Source organism: Humulus lupulus, chromosome 1 (assembly GCF_963169125.1).
Source record: "Humulus lupulus chromosome 1, drHumLupu1.1, whole genome shotgun sequence".
Classification (NCBI taxonomy): domain Eukaryota; kingdom Viridiplantae; phylum Streptophyta; class Magnoliopsida; order Rosales; family Cannabaceae; genus Humulus; species Humulus lupulus.
Window position 1 is genome coordinate 14,687,279 of NC_084793.1, and position 26,363 is coordinate 14,713,641.

General features: G+C 38.5%; 1 protein-coding gene across 1 annotated transcript; it reads right to left on the reverse strand.

The window, feature by feature from the left end:
• Positions 1 to 241: 241 nt before the first annotated feature.
• Positions 242 to 2,677, reverse strand: LOC133785133 (uncharacterized). The gene is made up of 3 exons (XM_062224404.1): positions 1,525 to 2,677; positions 825 to 1,333; positions 242 to 709 (listed from the first exon to the last, which is right to left on the reverse strand). The coding sequence occupies exons 1-3, from the start codon at positions 2,675 to 2,677 to the stop codon at positions 242 to 244; spliced, it is 2,130 nt and encodes a 709-aa protein (XP_062080388.1).
• Positions 2,678 to 26,363: the final 23,686 nt, after the last annotated feature.

Consider the following 26,363-nt stretch of genomic DNA (forward strand, 5'->3'; position numbering starts at 1 on the left):
TTTGTTAAATTTAGTTATAGTATCTGTTTTTTTTCTTTCTATAATATGAGTTGTAACCAGGTACTTGAGTCTCCAGATTTGGAATATCTTTGTGTTTGGAACCATGAAGTTCAGTATCAAGTTTATAAAATGTAAAATGTTTAAAAAGTTTGTACTTTTATTGAGGTAGAAAACATTAGGATACAATTTTATTACATCAAATGAAAATATTGAAATTGTAGTATATCTATTCTTTAGAAAATTATTTGTCTATTTTCTTTGACTTTGTTGTGTTCCGCAGCTTTGGGATTGGTTCATTCCTGCATGTTTTTCTATTATGCCCTTGCTGTGCGCATCTTCCACATTTTATTTGCACCTTTGGTTCTCCTCTAGATCTGATTCTTTTTCTTCTAGGGCGGCCTGGTGGTTTTCTTGATTTTGGTGGTAGGACAATTATGTTTAAAGTCTCTGGCAGTGTCCATTCGCTTTCATTTGGCAATGGATGAACAATTGAGTCATATGTTGCTTTCATAGTTGTAGTTTTGTAGTAATCAACAACATAATCATATGTTTTCAGCCGTGTTTTGGCGAATACTGCTATTGCATGTGCACACGGTATTTCGTCTTGTTGGAATCTTTTGCATTCACATGTTTTCTCCATTAGGTTGACCAACAAATTTCCTTTCTGTTCAACCACAACTTGGTACAGTATAGTGTTTACTGGGAAGACCTGTTTATTTTAGTAGAGAAACACATGTTAGAAACTGGATACTGTGATATTTTTGAGTAACTGGTTACTAAAAGTTTTGATAAATAATATTCAGTGCTCAATATATGTCAGGTACCTGAAATTTAATGGCACGAATAAAGTTTTCTCTAAGCACAGTTTCAGTATCTGTTGTTACTTGTGTGAATGTTCCGTTTGCTTCGTTACCATTTTTCCATACCCATTTTTGAACTAAACTTCGAAGGCCCTCCATCATTGTAGTGATTGGCAGCGTTCTTGCAGCTTTCAATGCAGCATTTATTGATTCAGCTATATTTGATGTCATCATTGTATATCTTCTTGTTGGAGCATGGCATCTAGACCAAGTTGAATATCCATTTTTTTGTAAATACGGTCTTATGCGTGTGTCAATCTTGTCTATTTCATGCATGTAGTGCTCAAATGATTGTACCCTGTATGCCTTTGCTGCTTTGACAAAGTTTAGGTTTAGGTCCTCCCCATGGACACCAAAATTGACTTTGATGTTGTTTAACAGGTGGAATATGCATGCTCCATGGAAAGTTTTTGGGTATACATCGTCTATAGCATTTTCTATGCTTTTATGCCTGTCTGAAATGATTGCCATACCTGTTTGCAAAATCTCAATGGAGTAACTGGTTATTATGTCTTAACTAAGTAACTGGTTTCATTAATTTATATGACTGTTATTTATTTATTTTTTTTCACTGTTTTCTCTATTTTATTGCTGGATTATTATTAAACTGATAATTTTATGAGTTTAGTTTGTTTCAATAAGAAAATAAAGAAGAAAACAATACCTTCTCTTTCTCCATATGTCTCCTTCAGCTTTGTGAAAAACCATAACCATGATGAATCATTTTCAGAGTCTCCTATTCCAAAGGCTAATGGGAATATGTTGTTGTTAGCATCCATTGTTGAAGCAGTGAATAAAGTTCCCCCAAATGATGTCTTCAAGTAAGTTCCATCTATCACAATGACTGGCCTACAGTGTTTCCATCCTTTGATGGAATTTGCAAATGCTAGGTACATATATTTGAAGTGAATAGTATTGTCTGTAACCAGGTGTGTAATTGTACCTGGGTTCGAGACTTTTAGCATGTGAAGGTAGATGGGAAGTTTTTGGTATGAATCATCTTGGTTTCCCCTTGCCAATTCTAAAGCTTTTTCTCTTGCTCTCCAGGCTTTTTGGTACCCCATTGAAACACCAAAATCATCTAGCATGTCGTTGATTATGTCATGTGGTGTGTGTACTCTCTTTATTGACATGTATTTTGATTTTATTAGTTCCCCAATGACATTGCAATTAGCCTGCCTGTGGTCTTCCATAATGATATCCAAGGAGCAGGTGTGAGTTTTTACATACTTTCTGATTTTAAATGTTTCTGTTTTCCTGAACTTTGAAGCTCTAAGTAACCAGTTACAATTGTCATCCACACAGGTTACCAGGTACTCTCTTGGTTCAGATCTTTTTGTCTTGAATTGGAAGTTGTGGATCATAGCATAATAACATAGAGCAGATTTTAAGAGCTTTTTGTCCTTATAAATCTGGCCTTCTTCAACTTTGAAAATTTTATGATCATTTATAATTTCTGTTTCTTCTTTTCTTTTTCTTTTGTTTTCTTCTGTTCTCTCTATGATAAATTCTGCTACATCATCAGCTATGTCTATAGTATTTGGGAACGTTTGTACCTGGTTATTTCTCGTGTAGGTTGCTTCGTGATATTGTAATTCTGTAGCTGATTGCTCGTTGTTTAGTTGAAGAACTAGCTTTTCTAAATCTGTGTTCTGTTTTTGTGTTTCTTCTTCATATGTAGTGTGTTGAACAGTTTCAGCTATTGTTTGATCAACAGTGGTGATGCATAGTGGTAGCTCAGTTACTTCATTTTGTTTCTTTTTCAGCTCAATGTAGAATATGACTGAATTGTTAGTGAGTAATTTCATTGGTGGCATACCTGGTGATAACTGGTAACTCAGCTCAATATTTTGAATATTTCATTTTATTTCAGTTTTCACTAAATGAACCAAATTGTTTAGAGAACAATTTGTTGGTATTATCAGTCCAGTCATGGTGTACTCATCATACTGATATCTATCTGTCCATTTTCCTCCAAAACGAATCAATGTCATTATGGTCTCCATATCTGCAATATAGCACAACATAATTTTTAGTGATGTTTAAAATGTATCTGGTTGTGTTAGTGAATAAATATTATTAATGTTGAAATTATTTTAGTAACTGGTTTCTTTTACTGAATCGAGAACTATTTTCCAGGTTCCATAATTATTTATGTTGCATTAAATTCTGTTTTTGTGTGTGTAACTGGTTACTTTAGTGAATGTGTTGTCTTTTTATTTTTATTTTTTATTTTTATTTTCAAATATGCAAAGTTAAAATTATATTGTGTAACTGGTTTCATAAACGTAAATCAGTTTGTATTTTTACATTTTTCATGATAATTTATTATGCAGAATGTTATTATTATTATTTTTCGTTTGTAACTGGTTTCTGTATTTATTTTGTTGTTGTTATACCCAAAAAATTGGAGAATGCATCCTAGAAGGCTAAGGAGAATGCATTCTAGGAGAACTAAGGGGAGTGGTCCTAGGAGACCCCAAGGAGGATGTGGTCCTAGGAGACCCTAAGAGAGTGATCCTAGGAGAACCCAAGGATGAGGTCCGAGGAGAACTCAAGAAAGTGGTCTTAGGAGACCCCAAGGAGAAAGTGGTCCTAGGAGACCCCAAGGGTGTGTTTGAGGTAAGCCTCCCAAGGTTTCCTAAGTGTTGGCTCGAACGTGTCCAAGGTAAGTAGATAAGGAGGAGGAGTCCCATGCAAGCCAAGAATGGAGACTTAGATTTTGCCAAGGAGAGCCTACACAATGTCCGATCGGACATAGTTGGGAGATGCTAAAGGGGAGTGCCTCAGGCTTTTCCAAGGAGAGATGTCAAGGAGGATGCCTTGGACCACCTTGGTCCAAGGAGAAGGCAAGAGGAGGATGCCTCGGACCACCTTGGTCCGAGGAGAAGGCCACAAGGTCCGATCGGACCTTGATTGGAGAAGGTATGCTCGGACTTGTCCGAGGTGAGAAGCAAGGGTATTGCCTCGGACCACCTTGGTCCGAGGAGAGCCAAGCTTGTATCACCTTGGTCCAAGGAAAGCTTGAAGGAGTAATCAACATGCATGTGAGACTACGTCAAAGTCCCTAGAGCGACTCTAGCAAGAATTGGTCTAGGCACCCGGGAATCTCTCATTCCTCACTCAAATTGAGGAATTAGTTGTATTTTAAATATTTCTTGTAATATAAATATAAGATGAATAATAAAATATCCCTATCTAAAGGGGATATCAGTTGAGTATCCCAGGCCTATAAATAGAGGGCTTATGGGATTAGAGATGGGCTTCTTTCTGTTTCTTCTTTCTAGAGAGAGAAAATTGGGTATGTGTATTCTAGAGAGAGAAAGTGCTGATATTTGAGAGAACTCTTGTATTTTCACAATTTGTACTGAAGAAACTCAGTTGGCTCAGTCCATCTGATCTTGAGTATAGAACTATAAATCACAACTCTAAGTGGATTAGGCTATTACCGACAATCGGGGCTGAACCACTATAAAAATCATGTGTGTTATTTACTTTTCTTGTTTATACCGTCTGTTGTCGTTTACATTCTCTTGAAGGTTTGTCGTATTTGACGTTCTCACGTCGTTGGCTAAAAACGCAGTCAACAGTTGTTATTTTTATATTATTTTGTAATATTTGAATTATCTAATGTTGAACTTTTTTGTTATGTAACTGGTTTCACGTGTGTAATTAAAAAAGTTTTGAAACAAGTAGTTTGAGTCAAGAATTTTATCAGGAAGTAATTTGCAGATTCTTTGTGTAAATATTTTGCATGTCGTATATTTGAAGAAAGATTTGCTTACCTGTTTGAGAAATCAGAGAAGTTGATTGATTTCTGCTTTTGCTGATGTGAACGAACATATAAGCAGGGGATGTAATCGGAGAAGAAGATCTACCGGAGAAGAAAAAGAAGAAGATCTGCCGGAGAAGAAGTAGAAGAAGATCTGAAATTGAATTGAGTTTTTAATTGGATGACTGGAGAAAGGAGACGATGATGGAGTAGCAGCCACCAATTCTTGATCGTATTTTGATCGGAGACGATGATGACAGTAGCAGCCACCAGTTCTTGATCAGATTTTGATCGGAGACAATGGAGAATATGAAGCTGTGATCGGAAAAAATGGTCGATGAATTGCTGTACGCGGACAAAAATTTTCTTGATTGGCAGTGGGCGAGAAAATTATGGGAATCTGTTTGTTTAGTTTATGGGATTTCCATATTTATATTTTTGTATTAACCGTGTATTACCATATTTAGCTTAATTATTTTTTTGTCCATATATATGTTAAGTTTAGTTAAAATTCCCATATTTATGTTAAGTTCTCATAAATATTTAGCTTAATTATTTATGTTAAGTTCTTGATTGGCAGTGGCTTCATTGCCACTGTTTTTTTCTTTTGTTTAAATGTTGCCCTTAAATCTATATTACACATAATAATTTGATCATTTTCTAGATTGTCTGGGATTGTTTATATGTTGTGTTTGCAGGTTTTAAAATTTTGGGGATGTCTGATTTGGAGCTGTTATACTACCTGTTTTTCGTTAGAATTAATTAGAATAGTTGTTTATTGTTGTGTTTCATTGAAATTCAATTAGAATTTTGGAGAATATTCACATGAAATGATTGATTATTTATATTTGTAATTATCTCATTTAATGTACAAGTTTTGTTATTAAGTTTTCAGATTTTACATAAATTTTTCATTTAAATTGTAATTTTTTCATTTAAAATAATTATAATTTTTTTTTAAAAAAAATTAAAAATAAACTTTTAGCGCGAGTCCTGAAATTTTTTTTAAAGCCTTTTCTGTAGTAGTGAAAAGTCCTAACATGATTTAAATATGGTTTCTTACCAAACCATTTCTCTTCAGGTGTCATAAACTCATTTACTCGACTAGGAATTCTATTTATAAGATAAAAAGCATTGTAAAGAACTTCACCCCAATATGCCTTACTCATACCCAATTCTATCATCAAGCATCTAACTTTGTTCAACAAAGTTCTATTCATTCTCTCAGCCACTCTATTTTGCTGAGCAGTGTTTTTCACAATCTTGTGTCTTTGAATACCATATTCCAAACACAAATTATTAAACTCTTGATTAACAAACTCAAGACCATTGTCAGTTCTAAGAATTTTGATTTTCAGATTAGTTTGATTTTCAACAAGAGATTTACATACTTAAACTTGTTTAGACATTCAGCTTTGTTCTTGAGTAAGTAAACCCAAAATTTCCTACTATAGTCATCAAAAATTGATAAAATACAGAGATTACCTGTGTTCTACTTGCTCCCCATAGATCTGAATGTATATACTCCAATTGTTTCTTTGCTCTATAGTTGCTGGAACTAAATTTAAGCCTGTGTTGTTTTCCCTGCACACACACTTCACAAAATGGTAAGTTAACATGAGTGTAGTTAGGAATTATACCTTGTTTAGATAGCTCAACCAATCCTTGTTCACTGATGTGCCCTATTCTTGTGTGCCAAGTTACTGAATCTGAATTTCCTTTCTTTACCACTGATGCATGAGCTGGAGGAATAGTTTCTCCATCAAGGTGATAGAGACCAGATTTCTTCATTCCCTTCATGACAACTAAAGAGTCTTTCATAATCTTCGTGATGCCTCTACTGATTCTGTAGTCGTGACCTTCATCATCAAGAGTGTCAAGGGAAATTAAATTCCTTTTCAGATTAGATATGTATCTTACATTGTTCAGAATTTTCATGGTTCCATTTGAACCTTTTATGGCAATTGAACCAGTGCCAATCACATTACATTGGTGGTCATTTCCCATCAAAACTTTGCCACCATTAGTCTCTTTGTAATCCATGAACCACTCCCTTTTAGGACACATGTGATAGGTGCAACCCGTGTACAAGATCCAATCTTGTGCATCTCTATCTACAAAAACACAACACACATCTATTAGGCTATTTTTAGCCTACTTTCTAAGTGTCTTGATTCATGTTTTATTGTTGTGTTTACGTGTTTGTGGGAGTGGATTTACGCTTGTTTTTCTTGATTTCAGGTTTAAGCACAAGAACAGTTCAAATGGAATGGAATGTGGAAAACAAGTGCTGAACCGAGCTTAAAAGTGTTCAATGCAGGATATCCAATTAGGGTCGCAACGCTAGAATTTGCGTCGTGGCGCTGGTGTCCATTACAGCCGCAGGGAGGGTCAAATATCAGAATTAGAGTCGAAGTCCCATAGTCAATTAGCGCCGCGACGCAGCTTTTTGGGCCGCGACGCTTGGGTGTATTAGAGTCGCGGCGAGCCCATTTTCTAGAAAGTTGAGAAATCCCAATTTCTGAGTGGCACCGCGGCGCAATAATTGGCGCCGCGATGCTGTCGTCCGTACAGGTCACAAATTTTCCACTTATTGAAGGACATTTTTGGAAATAAGGCAGAAAATTTAAGTGGTCAACGCTTTAATTAGGAAAATCGCGACTTTCAGAGGTAGACCTCTTGGAGAACTTAGAAAACAACAAAGAGAGAATTGGAGATCAAGCTTGTGAGCAATTGTGACAACCCCGAATCTAGTTTCTTCTCTACTCTTTTTATTTTCTGAATTTTACTATGTCTTTCATGGATTTAATTATGAAAATTTTAATGGAGATTATGAACTAAACTCTAATTTAGGGTTTTTAATGGAGATTGTTTGAAGCTTTCTATGGATTAATGCAATTTTGATATTTTTCTTCTATTGATGTGTGATTTATTCATATTTGTGCTTATTACATGTATTTGATTGGCCATCATATGCATGATTGATGATTTCAATAGAAAATCTAAAAAGTGAGTGTTGAGAATGCTCTAATTGAGTAAACATAGGTTTCGACATAAAATGAGAGTATTTGTGTGGCTTGTGTAGCTTTAGGATTATTGCTTAATGTTGATTATGTGTGTGTTATGCCTCAGAAATGTAGGATAGTGCCATATAATTTAGAATCTATATGTCTTAATAAGAATATAGGTTATTTTATAATCCGCTGTCACATTAGGTAGAAGAAGAAGAATTGGTTTGCATTATTGAAATAAGAAGTGGAAGCAATTGAAATTAATTTCCCTACATTTCATTTCTTGATCAAATCTTGTTTATTGTTTCGTTATTTATTTATTGCTTAGATTATTTAGTTTAAACAATCCATTTTTCGATAGCTAAATAGAAGCAAAAATTCAATTAATTGGTACTTAGCTACAGTCCTTGTAGGAACGATCTCACTTACATGAGTTATTACTTGTAAAGACGATACGTATACTTGCGAGTTGGATTTTTCACAACAACATCCCCATCTGTGCTATAAGGATCATCCACAAAAGTTGATGAATTTCCATTATCTTCTTCTTTCTTCTTTCTTCTTCTTCTTGTATTCCCAACAATACTTTATTAAGTGGCCAACCTAGCCACAAGGATGGCATTTTCTGGTCTTTTTTGGCCTTGACTTAGATCTTGAATTAAATTTAGAAGGTCTTCTCGAAGTGTTTCTCTTCTGGTTTCTTCCACGAACAATGTGGCTTTCATCTTCTGCGATTGCAATCTTGCAGCCTTTTCCCAAGTGATTTAAGCATCTCTTGATCTAAGAGCATTCACAACATCCTCTAGAGTTAACGATTCTCGACTATACATTATTATAGTCCTTAATTCTTTGAATTGATCAGGAAGACTATTCAAAAGGATGACAACTTGATCCTTCTCTTTAATGTCTTCTCCCATGTTTTTGAGGCCAATGACGATTTTATTCATTTCATCAAAATTCTGCTGCAAAGACATGGTTGCATTCATCTTGAAATCATAGTACTGTGTAGGAAAATGATGAGCAAAATGGAATTATATTGATCTGAAATTAATTGATTACAAAAGAGGGAAGTAGGTGCATATATAGGAAAACAGAGAAACAAAATCAAGAAAGGTAATAGCCTAATAACTAATAAATTAACTAACCTAAACTAAACTAATTATAAACTAATTACAAGAAAAGAAAATAACAATAAAAGAAGTTATTTGTGTATAAGAATAACTAATACAATAGAAATAGGATTCCTAATAGCCTTCCCTCAAGATGGATAGTGTATGTCATGCACAATTATCTTTGGAAATGTAAGAATCAAGAGTCGTGGAGGGCAGAGCTGTAACGCCCCAAACTCAAGGGACCGTTACAGTGTGCCTTATAAACAGTGCTAAACTCGCTAATCGAGTCATTTGGCCAAAATCGTGTAACTAAGTATGATTAGAGGCTTAGGGATTAAATTTTTTGGTTAAGATGTAATGTTTCATTAGAACGTTTACTGTATACATTGGGATCCCAAAAATATAATTTAGAGGTCTATTATAAGAAAATATTTACAACAGCCGATCTAAGCAGCAAAACAGGGTTTAACCCTAGTTCCTCTTTCAACTCTCGGCCGTGGCGGTCGAGCAGCCGCATATGTACACATCGTCACCTAAGCTCTCCAGCTCAAGGATGGTCCAACTTTCTTTTGCCTTTACCTGCACCACATAGCACCTGTGAGCCGAAGCCTAGCAAGAAAACTTAATAAGCTCATGAACAGTAATAACATGTCATCAAATCATAAGGCACACACCTAGTAGAGATAGTCCTATTCAAGAAGGCAAATGAGTTCACGAAATGTTGAGTATAACACATCAACCAATGATCATAATATTCATCCAGGGCTTTTAGCCCAAAATAGAAGAGTGACAATAGTATAGTCACTAAGGTGGGTTCCGTTCCCTTTATGAATAAGTGATCATTTCACTAGCTTAAACAAGATAGGTATCTGGTGAAATAGTCACCAGCATAAACCTATCGAGTAGATAAGTGATCCTTTCACTAGCTTAAATAGGATAAGCACATGATGAATAGTCACCAACATAACCTTCCTCATGACCATAGAGTCATAACCATGGAACTCTGTTCCCTAGCCATGTGACAAGCAATCACCTAGGCCTTAGGCCCTGGCTCTGAGTAACTAGTCCTAGACTAGCCAAGCGCTTATAAGTTTCATCGACCTTAGGGTCGGTCCAGTGTTAATGCCTAAGAGTCATTCAATTTCGATATCGATTAGATCTAATCTTCATTCGGCCCTGCGTTCAGGACGCTTATGCAGTTTCTGACTCTTAGGTCAGTGATACGTGACCAGTGCCGTCCATGACTAATCAGTGCCATACACGAGTAAACAACATTCGCTAGCATTTAATATGCAATCAATGTCCACATTTATCAACCAACATGCCTCAACAACAATCATGTGTGTCATATACACAGGGTGCAGTTTCCTTACCTCCGGTTTGAGCGAGAATCAGAACAAGAGCAACCCTTGAGAACGATCAATCCTTAATCCTTTAGCGGTCACCTAGTCATAACCAAACATAACCTCCGATTAATAAAAATTAACAAAGACAGGGTCTTGATCTAAACCTGTAATATCCCACATTTTCATAATACATTTCTTTATTATAAATCAGAGTTTCAATACATAAAATGTACAAGTTTACAAATTTAAGAAATAGTAATGGAAAAAATAGTGTTTAAAATATGTTTTTTATGTTTTTAATGAGATTAAAGAGAGAGAAACTTGAGTAGTCAAGTATTGGACCCAAATGTCATATAATTTTAATTGGGGATTTTTATAAAAATTAAGAAAGTTTTGCTAAAGGGCTTATTTGAAAAGAATTTTAATATTTTGGGTCCAAGTGTAATTTCAAAAAAAAAAAAGAAAGAAAGAAAAGGCTTCAGCCTTTTAACCGAGCCTCTCTCTCTCTCTCCTCAGAATTTTTTTTCTTCTCTTTCTCTCTCCTTCTCTTCCTCTTTCTTTCTCTCTCTTTCTCCTCTGCGTGCTACTGTTGCCGACGACGTAGGAGTACTTTCTGGCCACCAATTATAGCCACGCGCCGGACCGTTGGATTCAGAGGCCTCCGAACTATCGACCACGCGGGAATCTAGAGCTCACTCACCGATTAAACACCTCAACTGGTCGATTTAAGTTCGGCCACCCCGCGACTTCAAAGTTGCAATTCGGCCACCTCGGGCATCCGTTTGCCGATCCGTCACCACCATCGTGTTCCTCGTGTTGTGGGCTTCCAAACCCAATAACTTGTTCCTACATCTACCATAGTTGGGTGGTGGGCCCACCACGAGCTACCGCGATCCACCGTAGACCGACGGTCGAAACTTAGTATTCGAGGTTTCGAAGTACGTTTTGAGCCTAAAAAAATCATCGTTTGGCTTGTTGTGGAACCCGATCATTGTGGTATAAATTCTTTAACCTATATTGTTAGTGATTAGAGTAATTATTATTATGTGTATTTATAGTATATAATTATATATTCTTGATATATGGAATATTTTTCTGTAATTATACTGACTGTCTGGGATTATATATATTTCTGATACAGGTTTTGATTTTGGGTTTATCCATTTTATAGCCGTTGTGCTGTCCAATTTTATAGAAAATATTAGATATTAAATAAAGTATAAAAATACATATTTAATTGATTTTATATTAATATGGAAATTATTATGATTAAGAAATTTTAATTATTACTGTTATTATTTTGTTAAGTAAATCAAGAATATAGTTTTATATATAAATATATATATATGAAAAATGTGATTTATAGTAAACCTATTATTTAACAATTATTCTTATATATTAATATTTTGTTAATATTTGAATATTAAAATAATATCAATATTAGTTTCTTACAGTTATTGATATTTGTAAGACCAGTGAATTTTGGATAAAGTATATTTATTATATCACTGGAATTGATATTATGACTAATTAATAATAATATAAATATTTATATTTATATTATTATCATTATATCGATTATTACAACTTTATGTTAAAAATATGATTTCTTTTATAAAATGACTATTTTAATATATACATTCATATATGTATTGTTATTGAAGTATTTTGTTATTAATATTGAAGTAAGTTTAGACGATAATTATTATTCTTGTTATTATTATCATAAGAGTACATTATCTTATGAGCAAGGTTTAAAGGATGGTTTTATATGAAGAGTTATTTGCATTACGTTGATAATTATTATTATTATCATTTATATAGTTTCTGGTATTGTTAATATACACTATCAATAGTGTATATTTACGATTTTGATAGAATTTAATAAATGATGTGCCTTGAATAAGATTTGTATGAATTTGATTGATTGACTGACTCTTGGTGAGCACTTTTAAAATAAGCTAAGGACCTAAGGTAAGTGAATCTCACCTTTTGTGCTTAAGTGTAAGATGCATGACTACATTGATTGTGTATATATGATGAGTTAAGTATGGGATGATGATGATGCATATGATAAGTATGTGAAGAATGGTTATATGAATATCATGATAGTGTTGTGTGATATGAAATTGATGAATTTCGTGATATGTGAAAGATGTCTTACTTGGTTAAGATTGATATGAATTATGTGCAAGTATGTGTTCTTATGTTGATGAATATGTGGATTACTTTTATGTTCATGATTTTGTTATATGTTATGATATATGAAGCGTTTTAAGTTTTTAGGCTGGAAACCTTAGACCTGAGCCATAGCTCTACGTTAAGGTATAACAACGCCACCAACCTAAAGCTTCATGTATTATGACTAAAGATGTTTTGAGTTATATGAGATGTGATACAATACCTTGATTGAATATCATCAACATGAATCATGAACATGAACATTGGCATTTCAGCATCAGCATGTATGCATGGCATGTACAGTTATGTGATACATAATTATGTGATATAAGACCATGCATATGAATATGAGAAAAGTTATGAAATGCCTTGAAAAGTCTTATGTAAAATTAAACATTTTAATGGCACAAGACTTAAGCAAAGTGATAACAAGATGTTTAAAAAGGGTGCCACTGTTTTGGTGAAGCAATTAAGTAAGTTCAGCAAAGAAGACGGAGGTCTATAAGACTAATAGTGGCTGCCCACTAGCATGGGCTAGGTCAGAGTTGACCATTCAGACATGCTTGCCATGTTCCCGTCTTTCTCCTCCATATGTGTAATAAGTATGGCAGCTATGGCAACGATGAAATGAGTGTTATGATGAGCCTAGCTGTGATGATGGCTAGCCGGAGGAGAACCCATGGGATTCTATATGATATGTGTAACAAGCCCTGCAGGCATTGGCCGAATCAAACAGTGTGCACAAGTGATATTGGGCCCATAAAAAAAATGTGAAACTAAAAGAAAGATCATAAAAGTAAAGTTTGAAAGTGCATGAGCAATAAACGAAATGCATAAGTATATAAGTCAGCATATTAGTATATGGACACTTCAAACTCACGACATTCATGTGTATGTGTATGCATGAGATTTGCTTACTGAGCGTTAGCTCATTATGTTATTTTCCAACATTTTTCCAGGTGTGGCTTTAGCTGTTGAGCAACTTGTGGAGCACGGACTCAGTAGCAATGCAATAGTGGTTTAGAGTTTTCATATGGCTACATTAAATTTAAAGTATTCATACGTGTAATAATTTATACTAATAAGTTTATATAAAAGTTTTAAATTTTTCTGTATTTCTTTGTATCATTTTATTTAAATTCTTTTGGTCAAGTGCCTTACATACTCGTAAACCCTAGAATTACGAGTATGTGGCGGACGTACCCTACCTTAGGGTCGTCACATATGGTATCAGAGCTTTGAGTTTGTAGATGTCGTATACTCGTTATGTTATTAAATTTTGGGATCCAAAATGCTACCGAGTTCCGCCACAAGACAAGCTACACAGTAATGGTTAGTATAATCTATCCATATTTTAGTTAATGTATGTTAATGATGTTGTATAATTGTATTAGAAACTCATTGTGTGTTTGAGTTTCCATATGATATAAGTATGAGTTTGGATTAAATGATTATTCCCATACTTGATAGAGAAACTTAAATTTGTTATTTATCTGAATGCATTTCTTTATTATTAATGTGATAAATAATTGATGACTTAATGATGTCGATGTTGGGTTGTTATTTGATATTCTCAAGCTTTGAAAGTGACCTATCAATTCAGTTAGTATGTTAAAGGGTTAATATGTCAGGTTAGTGTTTTGGAGAGCAGAGTTTTAAGTTGTCGCTGAGAACACACAATAAGAAACTTTAGTGAAACAGTAGTAAATATATAGATATATATATATATATAAAAAAAATTACATATTACATTAAGGATTGGGGTTTTGGACACGTTCTACCTCGTTGATCAACTTTTGTTGTTCAACTATAAGGGTCTCCCCAGTAGTTTGCAGTGTCCGAAATTTTTCCTTCATATCGACTGAGTAGTTAGCAAGAAGTTTAGTTAAAGTCTCATTCTCCTTAACCAACTTCTCCTTCTCTCGAGTCAATCCCTTGTTGGCATTTCTAATGGTTAGCATCTCTTTTTTTTGTGTTTCTATATACCTTTTCAAGTGGTCAACCTCTTGTTCTCTTGCAAGAACCCGTTGGCCTAGGTTTGAAACCGATGCTGCCGCCTGAATGGTAAGAACTAAGGAATCTTTTACAGCTTGTAGGTCTGACCTATGGGATAAAATTGTTTCGTCTTTAGGGGTGAGTATGCTTTGACCTATACTAATGGCCACCTTTTTTATCGAGCATAGCTGAATCCTCCACTGTGACAAGGCCAGTATTAGAGTAAAATTTGGGAAGCCAAACTCTGGGAAATTGAGTATTTCGTTCTGGGATGTGTACCGTAGGATACACCATTAGCTGTGGTAGGGGTGCAAAATTTTTTGGGGAAGGTTCGATAGTGGGTAGATTTGGCTCAGGTAAAGCTAAAGTTAGGTCTAAGTTCATTTGAGATGATGAGGATGCCATGTGTTGCTTAGCTTGAGTAATGGACGGAAGTAATAATGATTTGGTTTTCAAAAGCTTGAGATTGATTGTGTTTTAGTGTGTATGTGATGAATTTTATTTATAGAAAAATGCGTTGAACTGTTGGGTCATTGGATCCTTGAATTTGGTTGTTTTCAAGAAAGATATCACAAATTTTAACTTGTTTAATATGTGTTACACTATCCTATCTGATGATGAAAGTCAAACTTATTAAATGTTGTCGACAAAGAAATCACTTCTATTGATTTTGCGATCCTAATTTGAACATGGAAACAATTTGTAAATTGTTGAATGAATCGAGGTGATAAATGTTATTTACTGAATTATTCTGTAGTGTGAATTACTTTCGGCGATTAAATTATAGTATATTAGCTGCTTTATCCCGAAAGTAAGTTAATGTATTACTTGTGTGAAGTGATGATTGAGTATTATTGGTATAGGTGTTGAAATGAGACATGTCTAACTTATTAGACATGTGAGAATTATTCGTTTTAGAAGATGAAGTGGTGGATTGGTCAGTCAAGACTTATCCCATGTTTCATTCAATGAGGGAATTACCAAAATGACCTTATAATTAAAATACACCCATATGCATGCATTCATCATCATATAATAATATAATTCACATAAACATGCATATAATCACCAAATAACATAATAAACTAATTATGGCCCTCCCGGTCTCCTTTCAAGGTCCTAACCCTTATTAGGAAATTCGGGGCATTACAAGAGCCTTTGTGAAGGCATTAGCTAATTGGTGTTTGTTACTAACAGAGATAAGTCGTATGGCTGAAGAACATATTTTGTTGCTAATAAAATGGCAATCCAACTCGATGTGTTTGGTACGCTCATGAAAGATTCGATTATTTGCAATGTGGACAACTGAGTTGTTGTCGCAATAGATAAAGGCTTGGGAGGTATGGTCAACTCGAAATGCTTGTAATAAGTATTGTAGCCATGTGACTTCACTTGTTGTTGCTGCCAATGCTCTATATTCTGCTTCTGCAGAACTTCTATATATTGTGGGCTGCTTCTTTGATCGCCAAGAGATTTAGCAATCTCCTAAAAAAACACAGAATTCGGTTGTTGAACGATGAATGATGGAACAAGAAGCCCAATCTGAGTCTGAAAAGGCCTTGAGTGAGAGCGAAGAAGAAGTGGGATAGAGGAAACCTTGACCCAGTTTTCCCTTGAGATATCTCAGCAAGTGATGAACAACTTGAAGATGAGGAGTACATGGTGCTGACATGTACTGACTGAGAGCGTGAACTGAGTATTTGATATCGGGTCTAGATAGAGTTAAATACAGTAAGCAAACAATGAGTCTTCTGTATTGAGATGGATCTTCTAAAGGAGTACCTGATGTGGGGTTGAGTTTAAGTCTTGGATCCATAGGTGTAGCCGCTGGTAAAATAATTAAGAATTAAGTCTTCTAAAGGAGTACTCAAGAATTAAGCAATAATTAGCACATAAAAAAGTGGTAAAATAACTCTATTTTGTAGAGTTATCACACCCCCAAACTTAAAGTTTTGCTAGTCCTTAAGCAAAAGAAAAATTAAAACATACATTTTTTTTATTGGTGATATAAAAAGGATTTTCTCAAAAATTGCACAATGAAAATAATTCTAAAAAATTATTATGAATAAAAGTTAAGCTTGTGTAATTAATTAAATTGTCAATTTTTCTTTAAAAATAGGTTTTCATTAAAATTATTTTTCACTTAAACTTATAGGAAATAAAACTGTTCTTATTATGAAAAATGTAATTTTTGTTACAAGCAAAATTGACCCTATAATTAAAAACAAAGCTTAAGAATTATTCATATTTTTAAGAGAGCTAAACTCAAACTCAATCAAGATTTTTATCATTAAAAATGAAAAATATCACCAAAATTTTTATTTTTATATATATATATTTTGATTTTTTATGAAAATGAACAATTAAAAAAAATTAACAAGACAACAAAATATATATACTTTTATAACACAAAAATTAATAAAGTTTTTTTTTAAACAAGCATAAATAAAAACAAAAATTAACACAAAACATAACAACTAGAAACAACGCAAAACATAAACACAATAAATCATACTCTCCTTAATGATAATAACCATATAAACTCGATACCCCCAAACTTAATTTAAGCATTGTCCTCAATGTGTCAAAATATAAATATAAATTAAAATTGACAAGAGTTTAGAGTTTAGAATGGTCGTACCTCGATATGGTGCACCACTAAGAGAGTATAAGATACAACAAACAAAAATTAAATTACACATAAAACAAACAAAACAAATATAACACAAGTTATCAAGATCAAATAGGAATCAAAGAGCATGGTAAACAGGGTCCTCAAGGAGGATCTCATCCACTTCATTAGTTTTTAATTCTAAAAATGGTTTTAATTTTTGTCTATTAACTTTAAATATATCACCATTTTTAGGATTTTCAATTTCAATAGCTCCATGTGGAAAAATAGTATGAACAATGTAAGGACCGGACCAACTAGAGCGTAACTTTCCCGGGAATAAATGCAAACGAGAGTTGTATAAAAGGACATTCTGACCTGGAGAAAAATCTTTTCTCAAAATATTTTTGTCATGGTAAAATTTCATGCGATCCTTATACTTTTTTGAATAGTCATATGCATCATTCCTAATTTCGTCTAGTTCATTTAGTTGAAGCTTTCGTTTCTCACCTGTCTTGTCTAAAGAAAAGTTTAACTGCTTAATTGCCCAAAAGGCTCTATGTTCTAACTCAACAGGTAAATGGCACGCCTTCCCATACACAAGTCTGTAGGGTGACATGCCAATGGGTGTTTTGTACGCAGTACGATACGCCCATAATGCATCAGTGAGTCTTAAGGACCAATCTTTCCTAGTTGGATTCACAGTTTTTTTCTAAAATGTGCTTAATTTCCCTATTAGACACTTCAACTTGACCACTAGTTTGTGGGTGATATGGTGTTGAGACTTTATGCGTAATGCCATATTGTTTCATCAAATGTTCAAATGGCTTATTACAAAAGTGTGTAACGTTATTACTAATAATAGCACGTGGTGAACCAAAACGGGAAAATATATTTTCTTTTAAAAACCGAAGCACAACTTTGTGGTCATTAGTGTGGCATGCAATAGTTTCAATCCATTTAGACATATAATCAACTCTAACAAGAATATAAAGATTACCAAAAGAGTTAGGAAATGGTCCCATAAAATCAATGCCCCAAACATCAAATATGTCAATAATAAGAATAGGATTTAAAGGCATCATGTTTCTTTTAGTTAAACTTCCTAACTTTTGGCAACGTTCACAAGCTTTACAATAAACATACGTATCATGAAAGATAGTAGGCCAATAAAAACCACATTGTAAAATTTTAGCAACTGTTTTCTTACCACTAAAATGTCCTCCACATGCATGATCGTGACAAAAAGATATGATTTTAGATTGGTCACAATTTGGAATGCATCTTCTAATTATTTGATCAGGATAGTATTATCCCAAATAAAAATTTTCACCTCAAAATAAAATTTAGATTTATCATGCTTAGACCAATGAGATGGTATTTCTTTAGTGGCCAAATAATTAACAATATCAGCATACCAAGGCAAGGAAGAAACATGCATCAATTGTTCATCAGGAAAAGTTTCAGTGATAGGAGTGGGGTCATGTATAGTTTCAACAACTATTCTAGATAAATGATCAGCAACAACATTTTCATATCCTTTTTTATCACGTATTTCTAAGTCGAATTCTTGTAAAAGTAGGATCCAACGGATCAAATGAGACTTAGCATCTTTTTTCGAGAAGAGATATTTTAATGTAGCATGATCAGAATAGACAATAATTTTAGACCCTAACAAATAAGATCTAAATTTCTCCAATACAAAAACAACAACAAGCAATTCTTTCTCGGTTGTGGAATAATTTAATTGAGCGTCATTTAAAGTTTTGCTAGCATAGTAAATTACATGAGGTATTTTTTCAAGTCTTTGTCCTAAGACAGCACCTATAGCATAATCAGAAGCATCACACATTATTTCAAAAGGTATTTTCCAGTCAGGGGGTCGAATAATGGGTGCAGTAGTCAACAATTTTTTAATTTTTCAAAGGCAACATGGCAATCATTATTAAAGACAAAAGCATTTTCTTTTCCAAGTAAATGGCATAACGGCTGAGAAATTTTGCTAAAGTCTTTTATAAATATTCTATAAAAACCAGCATGGCATAAGAATGATCTAATTTCTTTCATAGTTTTAGGAGGGGGAAGTTTTGAAATAAGATCAACTTTAGCTTTATCAACTTCTATTCCCTCAGATGAGATTACATGACCTAAAACAATTCCTTTTTTAACCATAAAATGACATTTTTCCCAGTTAAGTACAAGGTTTTTCTCTTTGCAACGAATTAAAACAAGTGAAAGATGGTGCAAACATTCATCAAAAGAGGAACCAAACACAGAAAAATCATCCATAAACACTTCAAGAAATCTTTCAACCATGTCAGAAAAAATTGAAATCATACACCTTTGAAAAGTCGCAGGTGCGTTGCATAATCGAAAAGGCATGCGACGATAGGCAAAAGTCCCGAAAGGGCATGTAAATGTAGTCTTTTCTTGATCTTCTGGGGCAATGGGATTTAGTTATATCCCGAATACCCATTGTTTACCGAGTTTTTCGGAAACGAATATAAACAGAATAACAAAAAGATAAGAACTGTAGAAATGCTGAAATGTAACTAAACAAACAGTGTTTTTACGTGGTTCAGGCGTTAACAAGCCCTAGTCCACGAGTCGATGTTATTATACTTGGAAAAGGTTACAGTAAGATGGCTGGTGCACAAGAACTTCACACACTCACAGTGTTTCTCTCGGGTTCTCTTGAAGAAGATGAAGCTAGAGAGATTTTAGTATAGTTTTTGCTATGTGATTTTTTGGTCGTCCCTCTTCTTGTAAAATGAAGGGGTCTTTATAGCTAGGGTTTCAGATTAGGGTTTTTCTCTACGTACCTGAGTCTTAATTACACCAGCCATAAATAGGGGATACAATTACTGTAGTAGCATGGCTACAAGACTCTATGTGGGTATATTTACGTGAAAGTATGGGGAACACACAAAGTCAGCCGTCTTTTCCAAGTTGTCAGCGGAACAGTAGGCGAAAAGGTACCCTTAGGCGTGCTGGGATGTGTGCGGCTTTGACCTGACGGGCGTGTCAGGCGGGATCCTGTGTCAGACGGATATCGTTCCAAATATGCCTTCTCCCGAACTCGACCGTTCGGTTTTGTTCCGTGCGAGGCACGGAACTATTTCCGCGGAGACCACTCGAAGAGCCTCTCCTGGAAGGGGCCTCCCCGAGGGGTATCCTTCGGGAGTCCGGGAGAGTCGTCGAGTTTCCGTGTTGTGCTTGTTTGGAAGAGTAATCCGGATGCTACACAGGAGAGGCGAAGCCTTTCTGTCCATCCGCGAGCTCTGGTCACCTACCGTGAAAGACATCGATAATTCTGCTTCCCCGAGGACATCAATCTAAACGCTATCCGGAAATCTGGATAACATTTACCCCCCAAGGTCACGGAGCTTTGAGAGATCTGGGAGCTTGTACAGTCTTTCGGGTATTTCGGTCTCTTAGATTAGGCGAGGGGCCGCCTTCTGTGTTCCCGGAAGAGTTCCTTTTTCCCGCCTGAGTGTTAGTATAAAAAAGAAAGGGAATTTCTTCTGTTTGAACTCGAGTACTCAAATGCGGCAAGGACCACGTGTCATTCTGGGAATGATTCTGCGACCAAGACGTGTGCGTGAGGCGACTGGTTGAGTATGCGTGCGTCAGTCATCTGAGTAATGATTTGACGGTTTTTAGTGGTACTCCAGGCCCGAGGTGGTGTAATGATGGGAAATAAATACTTTATTCCCATCCGAGGAGTCATAAATAGGATCGTCGCATCATCTCCAGCCGTTGGATCCGATGCACATGGAATGGGAAGATCGGGACCGTCCGTTTGAGGAATTCGAAACGGCTTCTTCCCTGCTATAAAAACGAGGGAAAGGACCCTTCTTCCTCTTTACGCTTTCAAATTCTCTATCTTTCGGATTTTCAGATTTCTAAACCTTCGAACTCTCAGGCTTCCCAGCTTCCGTTCCTTTGCCACTTCTTTTGGTAAGGATCTGGAAACTTTTTCTTTTGATTTGGCAGTGGGTTTATTCACCGAAGTTCCTGGTTTGAACCGTCGTTCGTCTTTGCAGCTTTTACTTATCGCGATCGTACTGGGCAGTGATCCAGTTACTCCTTCAACCTCCAACTACCCGAATATCAGTAAGTATTTCTACTTTGCTCTTTCCTCCCAGACCTTAGGTTGTTGGTAGTTGTTAGAGTAGAGGTTTCTGTCATTATCGCTTATGTGCATGCGTGAATAGGGCTTTGGTAGGCATGTGATTGATGTGAGTCGATAAGTAGCCTTTTCTGCATGCTTTGGCGACTTGCGTTTGGAAAGTCGTCCCTTGTTTTGCTGTTTTAGGGCATAAGCATGAACGCCTTTAGGATGTCTTTCTCTGGAAAAGCACTTCTTTTGGTGGGCTTAGGCTCGGAGTTTGAGTCTGGTTCCTTGCTGCCCTTCGGGTGGCATGGTGCCAATCCCTCGGTAAGCTCGGTGGGAGCCTCTCCAAGCAGTTTTCGGGGAGGGTCTCCCCGACGCCTTTGATACCACTAGGGTATGACAAGGGTGCTGACTGCTTAGAGTGTTTTCTTTTTTCTTTCTTTTGTCCAGTGACGAACATCTCAAAGGAACAACTCCTTGCTGTGGGGGAGGCTGATTCTGCCCAAGAGAAGGGTTCTCCTGTCGCTGGTGGAAAGGGGAAAGGAAAGGCGAAAGTGGTCGCGGCTAGCCCACCGACCTCCAATAGTTCCATCTGGGAGATGGACCAAAAGCCGAACCTTTTCAGGAATTATGGCATGCTGGAGCTGTATTCCTCTGAGGCAGGCCTGAAGAACATCCCAGGTCTGATGTGGCACCGTCTGTCGGTGCTGGGCGAGTCAGCTAGCCAGAGTCACGAGGGCTTTGGTGCCTGGAGCTGGGCACACATAGTGTGTGGGGCGCACTTGCCCCTAAGGAGTTACTTCGCCAATTTCTGTGTGAAGGCGGGGATTGCCCCCTTCCAGTTGATTCCTCCCAGCTATAAGCTCCTAGCGGGGTGGTTCATATTTTGCAAGTCCCGGAGACTAGAAGCTCCTACCCCGGAGGAGGTGCTGTACTTTTACGGGTTGAAGTCTCAGCCTATGAGGGGTCATTCAGACAAGGTGGGGTTTTACAGGCTAGAAAGGCACCCGGACGTGATGTGCCCCACTTGTCATACCGCGAGGGTTCCAGACCTCCGGGAATACTGGTTCCTGACGACTGGTTTCCCGCTGAAGAGGGTGCCAGCCCTATCTTTGGACTTCAAAATCCCTGGTAAGCGCTCCTTCCTCTCCTTTTCAACTTTATTTCTTTGCGTTTGATTTGCCTTTTGGGAGGATCTCTAACGCTTGTGTTTGATTTTTGCAGAAGTCGTTCCGCGGACACCTCGCTGCGCGGAGATGATAAGGAGGTCCAAGTTCTACGAAGGGCTTTCTGAGGAAGAGTTGAAAGTGGAGGGACTTGTGACCTCCGAATCGTTGAGGGAGTATGGGCTACTTGCCTCCTTCCAAAACATCGAGCCAGTGAGTGGCAGGGGGCAAACTCAGGTGTCAGCTGACATCCGGGAGCAGATTGCCCTGGAGCTGTCTAAGGTGATCACCCAAGCAGTTCGGGACGAAAATACTCTATCTCTTAGTTGGGCGGAGAGGTTCCCCGACCCCCAGCCGGAGGAAGAGGAGATCGAGGCTCGCCACGCCGCGGCTTACCCTAACGAAGGGGCTCCGGGGGCTAGTACCTCCGGGAGAGGTAAGACTAGTTTTCGATTGATCCACACCCCCAGCCTGTCTGAGGTTTCCCGGACCTCTCAGATGGGGTTTGATCCCCGTTTCCTTAGGCTAGATCCGCATAGGATACCTTTCGACATGTATTGCGATAGGGTAGATGAGCTCCTCTGGTGTCTGAGTGACGGTAGTCTGCCAGAAGGTGTCATCATGGTTGACCCTTCTTCTCTCAGCATGTCATTCCCGGACTTCAAGGAGTACGGGAGCTTCCTGGAGCAGGAAGCGATGTTTTGTTTTGCTCGGGGAAGGCCATCCACGTTTCTCGTGCATGGTCGTCCCTTTCAAACTTTTCTTTTTCTTGTTTCTTGTTCCCTGCTGGCGGGCTTGCTTGTGCTTTTATGTTGTTGATTGTCTTGTCTTCCGCTTATCCTCTTTCTCATTGCTTGTTGGTTTGTTAACCTTGCTTTGTACATTTCTTGCAGAGTATCCAGAAGCCAAGATGTTGGGGAGGGTTACTTTACTCATTAAGAAGGCTGCCACCAGCCAAGACCCGTCCACGGGGAAAGGACGGAAGACCAAGGCTGGTAGGGGAGGTAAAGCTGCCTCCCCCAAGAAGACAAGTGGCGAGGCGCAAGCGTCTCCGAGGGTAGAGAAGTCCCCTGCTGACGGGCCTTCCGAGACTATGATGGTCTCGAGTAGCAGCAGCGACGGGGAAGGGCTTGTGTTCCCCGTGAGGAAAACTGGGGTGAGCAAGCGTCCCGGAGAAGATGCTGAGGGCGCTAAGAACAAACGCCTTAGACACTCTTCTCCCGGTCGAAGGCAACAACAACAGCAACGACCGCAACCACAACTACAACAACAGCAGCAACAAGAACAAGAGAGACAATCACCAACGCCGCAGCAGCAACAACAACAACATCCAAACCAGCAGCAGCAACAAGGGCAATTACTTCTGCTACCGCAGCAGCAGAAGCAACAGACCGGGGCCTTAATACCCCGTCTGCCTCCTCCTCCAGCCCAAAGGGGGTCCACCCTTCCGGGGTCTCCTTCTTCTCAGACAACCAATCTTCCCCTGCCTGGCCTGAAGTTCCACTTTCCGCGGAAGCCAACCAGTTTCCCCGCTGCTCTCCTGGAGGGTGTAAGACGGGCCGACAGTTTTTTGAAGAGGCGGTTAGAGGCGGAGAAGGCTGTTACTCAGGGAAGGGCAGATAACTTTTCTGCCGTGAAGAGAGCTGAGCTGGCCGAAGGGGTGAGATCCCTTCACCCGGCCGGAGCGGTTTTGGATGGTCCAGCCTTAGAGAAGAGGCTGGTGCCTAGGCTCGGACGTGCATTGGCGCCGTTCGGAGCTGAGATGATGGAGGATATGGCCCTGAGCTTATGCGAGCTCAATTCTGAGAAATGGGCCATCAGTAGCAGTAAGGATCCGCTGTTACTGACACACGCTGTGAAGCAGCAACTATCTGGGGTAAGCCGTCAGTTGTTATTTTTTGGGATCATCTGTCTTTTTGTCCGGCTTTAGCTCATTCTGTTGTCTTTCCTTGCAGGCCTCTATGATCGCGGAACGCTCGTTCCGGGAGGTTGGTGCAGTTCTGGTTCAACTGGAGGAGAGCCAGCTGGCTCGCCAGGCCTTGGAGGCGGAGAAGCAGAAACTGACCCAACAGGCCTTGGAGGCCTCGGAGAAGATTGATCAGGCCCGGCGCACGACTGAGGAAGAGGCGGACAAGAAATATCTTGCCAAGTATCAAGAGTACCGGGCCAAGGCAGAGAATGAGTTTAGACAGTGGTCGGATGGGATGAAGGCCGAAAACTCTAAGCTTCGGGAAGAGCTGTCCCAAGCTAAGGTGGAGAAGGATACCCTGGAAGCTCGCTTGCAATAAAAAAATGATCTCCTCCTTAGGCAGCGAGAGGAATATTCCACTCTTCAGAGTAAGCTGCACGGGGAGGAGCAACTCCATCAGAGGAGCAGGGATCTCGTGTCTATGCTGCAGTTGGGGCTCGCCGAGAAGGATAAAGAGATCGGGGCCTTACAATTCACTGCCAGGGGGCATGTGACCGAGAAGCAATCCGTGCTGAGCCAAAATAGGGAACAGCGCAAGGAGATTGATTCTCTTAAGGGGGAGCGTGATGCCTCCAAGGCCGAATTGGAAAAATTGAGGGCTCAACTAACTGTCGCGGAGGCACAGCTGGCAACCTCCGAGGCGGAGCGCTTGAAGGAGAAGGAGGATGCTGAGGTGATACTGAACAGGACGATTAATATATCGCATGTGGTCCTCATGCATCAACTCTGGAAAGTGAACCCGGAGGTATTAGGCTATCTGGGAGATGATGCCGAAGCCATGAGGGAGAAGCTACTCGTGTGGGATCAGGGCCCAGAGGCGTACGTCCAAACTTACAACATTGACGAACATGCTGGAGCTCCTGAGGTGGGAGATCCCGGAGAGGCGGGGACCTCTGAACCTTCTCATGACAAAGTTCCGCCTTCCAATGAGCCGACTCCGCCAGCCTCAGTTGAAACCGATGCTCCCGAAGCTGCGGTCGTGGAAGCTGTAGTTACCCCCAATGCTTGAAGGGGTTTTATCTTTAATTATTTTTTATTTTGAGTTTTTCATTGCGGACTTTTTGCCATAATCATAGCATTCTCCTTTCTTTTCTGCCGAGTTCTTTATTTATCTTTGCGCTTAGGATAGACATTTATACGGTAGAAACTGTTGTAGGGGCGTATGAGGTTTTGGTTCCAACAGCCAAAACCTATGCACTTCCCACTTGAAGCTTTAACGGATGATGTCTTTTCCCACGTAGTTTCTAGGTTACGAGGGTTTCCTGGTTCCAACGGCCAGGCTCCTTTCACCGTATTTTAGCTTTCCTGAGGCAAGTAGCCAATCCCGGGACTTGTAGTTATACTGTTCGCTGGGATTGCTAAGGTGAGTCGTTCCATTGTTTGGAACGGGAGTTCTTTCGGTGAGCGTCGCTAGACTTAAGGTTAGATCTTTGCGAAGCAAAACTAACTGTTGTTGCGAACCTCATGGTGGCTGACTTCAGGGACCTGGCATGGAGTCCTGCGAGGCAAGGCTCATTGCTGTCGGGGAAATCGCCACGCCCACCAGGTGTGATCCTGGAGCAGGGGCTTTGCGAAGCAAAGCCGGCTGTGAGTGGGGGATCGAGCATGTCTGCTTCTGGAGCTGAAACTTGTAATGGCCATGGAGCTTGCCATGCATTATTTTGTGAGATCCGGAGTTGGAGCCTGCGAAGCAAGGCTTACAACGGTCGCGGATCTTGCCATCTTTTGCCTTGCGGGACCCGGAGCTGGAGCTTGCGAAGCATAGCTCTACAGCGCTCGCGGATCTTGCCGTCTTTCGCCTTCCGAGACCCGGAGCTGGAGCTTGCGAAGCAAAGCTCTACAGCGATCGCGGAGAATCCTGCAAAGGACTTGTCAGGGAGTTGGGGGTGTTTTGGCGTAGCTCTATGAACGTGCCTCAACCCCCAGTCCCGTCCATCGCTTGGCTACACAGGAGATAATTTTCATGATACATAATGGCAGGCATTTCCATGGAAATTTTCGCATAAGCACATAATGCACATAATGCACATATGACACGCAATGCAAACATGTTCATGGAAACAAATAAACCTAAGCTTAACAATTTAAACATTTCAAACAATTTAAAAATTTCAAACACAATGCTAGCACATAAGTGGTGTTCTGTGTACGTTTTGTTCAAGGGGCGTATGGCTATGCCTTAGCCATGTATACACCCCAAGTGAGCGTGGGGTCCGGACGTCT